At 28.5% G+C, this 7922-nt stretch overlaps 1 protein-coding gene across 2 annotated transcripts in view; it reads right to left on the reverse strand.

Annotated features, from left to right (window-relative positions):
• Window positions 1-4785: 4785 nt before the first annotated feature.
• Window positions 4786-7922, reverse strand: part of LOC123008662 (protein flightless-1-like) — a 5492-nt gene continuing 2355 nt past the window's right edge. For both annotated transcript variants that reach the window (XM_044404597.1, XM_044404598.1), the window contains 3 exons: window positions 7155-7362; window positions 6909-7090; window positions 4786-5131 (listed from right to left, as the gene is read on the reverse strand). In XM_044404597.1, coding sequence (XP_044260532.1) covers window positions 4855-5131; window positions 6909-7090; window positions 7155-7362 — 667 coding nt within the window. In that variant the 3' untranslated portion in view covers window positions 4786-4854. The remainder of the gene's footprint in view (window positions 5132-6908; window positions 7091-7154; window positions 7363-7922) is intronic.

Here is a 7922-nt window from a genome sequence, read left to right on the forward strand (position 1 = left end):
GATAAATAAAATTATTGGTAAAAACATTTTAACATTAATAATTTTTAAATTTTTTATTGTTTTATTTTGATCAAGTGTAATAAATAAACTGATTTTTTTTTTGTAATTTCTACTGTTTGCAGCAATTTGGAACAGATTTTAAATATTTTTTGCCACTTAAAAAGATAAATCACTTTTTAAGAGTTAATTGTCGAAAAATGTCAAATTTAGCTTCACTAAAAAAATATTTAGTTATTTATACAGCATTTTGGAACAGATATTAAGCATTTTTTAAGAGTTTATTGTGGAAAAATGTCAAATTTGGCATAAATAAAAAATATTTTTTTGTTTATCTATTTAAAAAAAAAAACAATTAAAATTTGTAATTTTACAAAAAAATAGTATTAAACAACATATCTTTCATTGGTTATTTTGACCACATATAATAAATAAAAAGATTATTTTCTTGTGAGTTTCACTGTTCTCAGCAATTCAAAATAGACATTAAGTAAGTATGAAACAAAACTGTTTACAGCAATTTGGAACAGATATTATGCTTTATTTTGTCACTTAAAAAGATAAATAATTTTTTTAGGTGTTTATTGTGGAAAAACTCTAATTTGGCATAAATGAAAAAAAAAACTTTGTAATTTTACAAAAAATATCTTTTATTGTTTATTTTGATCACGTATAAAAAATAAAAAAATTATCTTCTTGTGAGTTTGACTGTTCACAGCAATTTGGAACAAATATTAAGTATTTTTATTACCAATTAAAGAAATTGATAAATTTTTACTTGTTAAATGATTGATTTTGTTCGTTCACATCAATTCGGAACAGATTTTAGTATAATTTAAGAATCTAAATATCAATTTTTTGTAAAGTTTAAGTATGTGTTAAGTACAAAAAGTAAATTATTATTAAAAAAAAATCTAATAAAATAAATGGTCAAAACAACGTTTCCATGGTTTTAAATGTTAATTAAAGCAATATGGCAAACATATAAATAAAAAAAGCACTAGGTACAAGTCACATGATCAAAATTTGCTCAAAAAAACTCTTTGAGCTTTTGTTTTAATTTTACTCCTTAGATTAATTACAATGGTAACTTAAAAGCTAATCAGAATTGTCAGGTGAGTAAAAATTATACTGGGTGAGTCATAATTAGGTGTAATTCTTATTACTAAAGCCTTTTTAGGCCAAAACTAAGTAATTAATTTAATAAATTTTTGTAACAAAACTAGTTTTGCAACAAAAAAAGAGATCAAGTTTCAAAAATCATATTTTTTACATCGAAATTAATTAAAAATTAAAAAAATAATTAACATTAAAATTAAAATTGCCAAAAACGATGAAAATTTTGCCAGGAATCGAAAAAATTCTACATTTAAAATTACTCAAAGATCTAAAAAAGTGTTAAAACGTTGTAGAAATGCAAGAAATATATTTTTTTAATTTTAATAGAATAAATACATCGAATTAAAACATAGTAACAACCCCGATAGAATCAACAATTTTTCTCTAATTCAAATTCAAACACATTTCAAATAAATGTCAAAAGATGGCGTGCGCTAAAGAGAGAGCGCATTAAGAGAGCAAAGCATTAGAAAGAGAAAGAGTATAAGAGCTTTTTGAGGTAAGTGTGACTCATATTTGGCCAAACAATAATAATAATAATAAAGTTATGAAAATAAAAGAATTATAATTTTAAATAGTTTGGTGTGTATAGAATCGCATCACGTGACACACATCCGCCAATAAGAAGCCAAGTTTGTTTTGGTATCTATGACAACGTGTCACGTGGCTCATATCTATCCAATTAGTGCTTAGAGAGTATAAAATGAGCAAAACGAATAAATTCGTCGTATTTTTAATATTTTGTCGTCGCGTATCGATTACCTAAGCCGCTTCCATTTTGTATTTTTAAAGCCGATAGCAATTCCCCTTCGCCCCCACCCCTCTCGGCACATAAATTGAACATTATTGGAAAAATTATGGGAGAATAGCATTCGTTACGAGCAATTTGCGGCGTACAGTCTATAGAAAAATTACTTAGGATATTTCTCACAATAAATATCACAGGCGATTCTTCGAGATAGGACACGTCTCATCGCCCTCTTCGTGCTATTAAATTTCGTTTAGAAAAATAATTGCTGCATCATAATGAAGAGGGTAAAAATGTGAAAAGCTCCGGATTTTAGATCGTGACAGCATCAACGTCGAAAGCACTCTCGACCCTCGCTACAAACTCTCCTCATTACGTATGTACCAAAAGAAAAACACTACAGAAATGTCACTTTTGAATAGAACTCAAGAGCACACTCGACTTTTCATCCACACAATAAAACAGGAAACGGCTAATTGCCGCTCTGTACTAATAGTCACCGGCTTTATAAAGCTATAAACCAAATTACCATGGATACAAGCTAAAACAAATAACGGTGCTATTTCCTTGGATACTTGATTGAAACGGGCCAAGGACAGTGTTGCCAAATCAAAAACATTAAATTCACCAGATCCGAGTTGCAGTTTTCAGTTTAAAAAATCAAAAATAACATACTTTTTGGCTTAATTCTGCGATATTTCGGCTTGTTTTCAACAAATTTTGCGTTTTTAGTTGAAAGCCGTGCTAAAACGCTACTTTTAGACTTAATATTTTGTTTTTTTAATTTATGTCAACGAATATAGCAAACAATCTGAGATTTTTGAAAACGACCAAATCTTGTGGTTTTTTAATTTTGCTCAAAAAACAGTTAAATCGAGTGAAACAAACAAAATAACATCAATATCAATCTTTTTTGTGATTTTTAGGCGTGTTTGGTGAAGATGTTGAAAAATAAATAAACGAAGTACGAGTAAGTCGGGAGAAACAAGCTAAAAAATGATATCAATTTCGATTTAATTTTGTAATCTTTTAGCCTGTTGAAATAAGATTTTTCGAAATTTTATGTGTTTTTATCTCTCAAAAACCTTAACCACTCGGAATTTGGTGAATTTGTGGCTTGTTTTCAATAAAATTTTACAAAATAATTGTGTTTCTAGCTGAAACAGCATTCAAAAAAAAACAAAAATAAGTTCTCAATTTTTGACTCTGTTTAGTAATATCTTATATGATATACAGGGTCCCTAAAAAGTATGGATACAGCTAAATATTTCCAGAACGGTTTAGCAGAGCACGTTGAAATTTGGGAAACATTTACAAGTTAAAAAAAATATTTTTTTTCGATACTTTTTTTTAAATAAGGTATGCATGTGTTACATCACAGAACTCAGGAAAAAATGCTCTTTTTAAAAATAATAATTTTGACCCTTCTTGACATTAAAAAAAAATCAAGTTAGCCTTGTATCTACAGAACAAATCGAGATAGAAGTTTGATAAACATCTAAAACGATAGAATTTAAATACTTTTAAACATATATCAAATTTCAATAAGTTTTGATAAACAGTTTTTAAAATATTAAACTGTATTCGTACTTTTTAGCGACCCTGTATATAAATTTAACTATTTTTAACCAATTTGGCAGTTTTCCATAATATTTTCTTCGAGAAAATTTGACGAAAAAATCAAGTTATCATACTACAATCTTTTGTATAACAATTTAGTGCTTTTATCTCACAAAAAAAACAGTTTTCAGCTCAAAAAAATTTGCTTGAACTTTCGAAAAAGGAAAAAATCATTTTCGTCCTAGTTCTGTGTTTTTTAACAAAATTTTGTGAAATAATTGTATTTGTAACTGAAAAAGTATTTGAAAAAGACAAAAATAAATTTTGATTTTTGATCCTGTCTACTAAAATCTTGTAAAACAACAAACAGGAGTATTTTTAACCAATTTTGTGGTTTTTCGACTTTTTAGAAAAAATTTGACTAAATAATCAAATTTTTCATTTTCGAAAAATCCCCAGATATTAGAATTTTTGTTCCAGTTCAGTGTTTTTTTAACAAAATTTTGTGAAATAATTGTATTTCTAACTGAAAAAGTATTTGAAAAAGATAAAAATAAATTGTGATTTTCGATCCTGTCTACTAAAATCTTATAAAACAACAAACGGGATTATTTTTAACCAACTTTGTGGTTTTTGGACTTTTTCGAAAAAATTTGACCAAATAATCAAATTTTTCATTTTGAAAAGTAACCAGATATTAGAAATTTTGTTCTAGATCTATGTTTTTTTAACAAAATTTTGTGAAATAATTGTGTTTCTAACTGAAAAAGTATTTGAAAAATAAAAATAAATTGTGATTTTCGATCCTGTCTACTAAAATCTTATAAGACAACAAACAGGATTATTTTTAACCAATTTTGGGGTTTTTCGAATTTTTCGACTTTTTCGGAAAAATTTGAATATATAATCAAATTTTACATTTTGAAAAAATCCTCAAATATTAAAATTTTTCCAAAAGTTTCCACCAAATCGCCACACCTGGCAACCAATGAGGCATTTCATTCGGGAATGTACCCTCTAATTGGGCCCAGTAACAAAACTAATGAAATTTTTCCTGTGAAACGTTCCATTTAATCGAATAACAAATACACTCTCTTGTATTTATCGTCGAGTAAATATTATTATCGTGATTAGACGGCCGGTCGTAATCGCTTCCGTACGTCTCCTTAATTGGGGATTGTAAAATCAAGCCACCCTTGACGGTCGTCGATTGTTCCTCTATCACGTTACTCGGGTTACATCCATTCATGTCGTGCCTTCAGACACTGATTTTATTACGTCGCATCGGTGGGTTGTAGTTTACAACGTTGCCATTTATTAGATTTATTATGGGGGATTAGGGATGAGTGAATAGGGCAAAGGACGTGATTTAATTTTATTAAAAAAATCAACGATACTTTATTTGGTAATTAAAAAGTAGGAAAATTAAATTAGAGATAGCCGTCTTCGGAAGAAACGGTTCTTTTGTAAAATTGGCGCGAAAAAGCGGCCGGTGAGCTGTCAAATAGTCCAAACCAGTGTCTCTGATAAGCGTAAATGATGAAAAGTATCAATGGTATGGTGATTAAAACACCGGCTAAAATTCCAACCAATAAAACGCCGTCTCTTTCGGGTCTATGACCGTACAAATCAAGACATCGCATCGTCGTTTGTTTCTGATAAATGTCATAAAGTGTCAATGAAGCCATCTCGATTGGTGCCTCACATCTGAAAACATTTAGACTGTCACTATATCAAATATACAAGGTGAACAAAAAGGATTGTTTAATTTGCTTTCAAAATGTGATTTGAGATTTTTTTGATAAAAATTAAATAACATGTAGATAGTTGTAATTTTGTTGAATTCAAAAACAACATTTCAATTTTTTTTACGAAACGTCGCATTTTTATAGCACTTTCTTATTTATCAATGTTTCATGCTTTTTTTAAATAAATTTTTGCCTATAACTTTGGATCCGTTTGTCGTAGATTTTTGAGTTTAGTACCACTGGAAAGCTTGAAAAATTTACTATCACACGGTGTAAAAATCATTGTCTTGTGGGTATTTAATTGCCGGATAAATAATTTTCAAAACAAGTGTTTGGTATTTTCGTTGGTAACTTAGAATTTTACATTTTTCGCAAATTTAGTGCGATTTAGACCTCAAATTTGTGTCATTCAAAAGTTTTTAAAGTGTCATTTCTAAAAATGTTTAGTTCTTTTTGTTCAATTGAGTAGTTTTGACAAATATGTTTGAAAACTGAAATATTTAAAAGTCAAAACATTGTTTTTTTAAGTTCATTTTTGCCCATAACTTTGGAATCATTGAACTTAGATTTTTGAGTTTGGTACTACTGGAAAGCTTGAAAAATTTGCTACCACACGGTATAAAAATCACTGTCTTTTGGTGCGTAATTGCCAATTTTCAAATCAAGAGTTTGGTAATATGAAAGCTACTTGGAATTTTACATTTTTAGTGAATTTACAGTGATTTAAAGACCTCTAATTTTTGTTATTTTTGTGTTTTTGTTATTTTGTGATTTGTTTAATAGTTTTGACAAAATGTGTTTGAAAATTGAAATATTTTGAAGTCACAACATTATTTTCCTTAAGCTAATTTTTTACCGATAACTTGAGTACCAAAAAACTTTGATTTTTATGTTTGGTACCACTGGAAAGCCCAAAAAATTCTTCTTTAGATGAAATTAAAATAATTGTCTTTTGATCCGTAATCACCAAGTAAATAATTTTTTAATTATGCGTTTTAATACCTTCAATATGACTTGGAATTTTATAATTTTATATTAAATTTTGATTAAAAAGTAAGAAAATAACTTTAAATTTACTTAATTATATTAATTGTGTAAAAAATTCTAGTCTACTATAATTAATAATAAAATAAAAAAAGAATTCAAGTCAATTTCACGATTTTGTAGAAAAATGATTAATTTGGCAACGCTGCGACCAAAATTCAAAATTAAAACAAGGTTTTATAGCATTTTTCCTCGAATTTAGTGCGATTTGAAGACCTTAAATTCGAAATATTTTCAAAATGTTTAGTTTTTTGTGATTTGTTTAATAGTTTTGACAAAATGTGTTTGAAAACTGAAATATTTTAAAGACACAACATTCTTTTCCTTAAGCTCATTTTTTGCCGATAACTTGAGTACCAAAAAACTTTGATTTTTATGTTTGGCACCACTGGAAAGCTTAAAAAATTCTTCATCAGACGAAATAAAAATCATTGTCTTCTGATTCATAGTCACCGAGTAAATAAATTTTAAATTAGGTGTTTTATTTCTTGTTGGTAACTTAAATTTTACTTGAAATTTACAATTTTACACCAAATTTTTAAACTAGAGTGACGTCATTTGTTTGATATCTTGTAATGATTTCAAAAATTTGAAGTCAAATCAGCAATTTGGCAACACCGTAACCGAGATTCAAGGTTTTAAATCAATCACAACATGATAATCAATAAACAAATAAATAAATAAATAATTACTTGAGTGCTTTGGCTTTGTCCTCATCGAGTTGCAAATAAATGGGCATTAATTCGTCAATCATCCACTGATTTTCGCATTCACAAGTCCACGCATTTTCGGTTAAATCAAGTGCATCCAAATCCTTCCAATTAAGGATAATCTCCATGTCTATCGAGGCCAATTTATTATTTTGTAAAAATAGCTGAAAAAAATTTTGGGGAATTATTTTAGAATTACCGGAATTTTCTGGAATTATCGGTAATTACTTTCTTGATCGGGGGCCAGGTTTTGTATTCGGCACCGTCACGTCGTGACGAAATCGCTTCTCGGTCAATGTTCGATAATTTTGGGTTGTTGTAGCAATAGAATTCGGTGAGATTGACGAGTTTGCTCAAGGAGGCTTTGCTGATGTTGACCAAATTGGGCATTGAGCTGAAGTGGAGGTACTTGAGAGTGGGGATTTCAGGAAAACCGCTGAAAAAAATTTGAATAAAGACTAGTGGACTAGTTTTTGGTCGATAACTCCGGAACTATTAATTGCAGATTTTTTATTTTGGTACCACTGGAAAGGCCGAGTCATTTCCTATCAGAGGAAGTAAGAAGCATTGTTTTGCGATGTTTAGTCGGCGAGGAAATTCATGCAAATTAAGTTCAATCACAATTAAGTAGATTTTTTTCTATTACTTTGGAACTAGAAGTCACAGATTTTTCAGTTTAGTACCACTGAAAAGCCTGAAAAATTTCCAATCAGATGGTGTAAAAATCATTGTCTAATTTTAATATTACGAGTTTGTAATTTTTTTGTTAACTTGGAACACCCGAAGTGAATTTTACCAATAACTTTGAACCTGTTAATTGTAGATTTTTGAGTTTGGTACCACTGCAAAGCTTGAAAAATTTCCTACTAGATGAAACAAAAATCATTGTTTTTTTATGAGTTTTTACTAGTTTTAGTTTTAGAAATAAGAGTTTGTATTTTTATTGGTAACTTGAAATCTACTTAGTATTTAGATTTTTTTTTCAATTTAGACGTT

The sequence above is a fragment of the Tribolium madens genome, unplaced genomic scaffold (assembly GCF_015345945.1).
Source record: "Tribolium madens isolate multiple individuals breed KSU strain unplaced genomic scaffold, Tmad_KSU_1.1 Scaffold_71;HRSCAF=194;Tcas5.2_LG6, whole genome shotgun sequence".
In the NCBI taxonomy this organism is placed as follows: Eukaryota; Metazoa; Arthropoda; class Insecta; order Coleoptera; family Tenebrionidae; genus Tribolium; species Tribolium madens.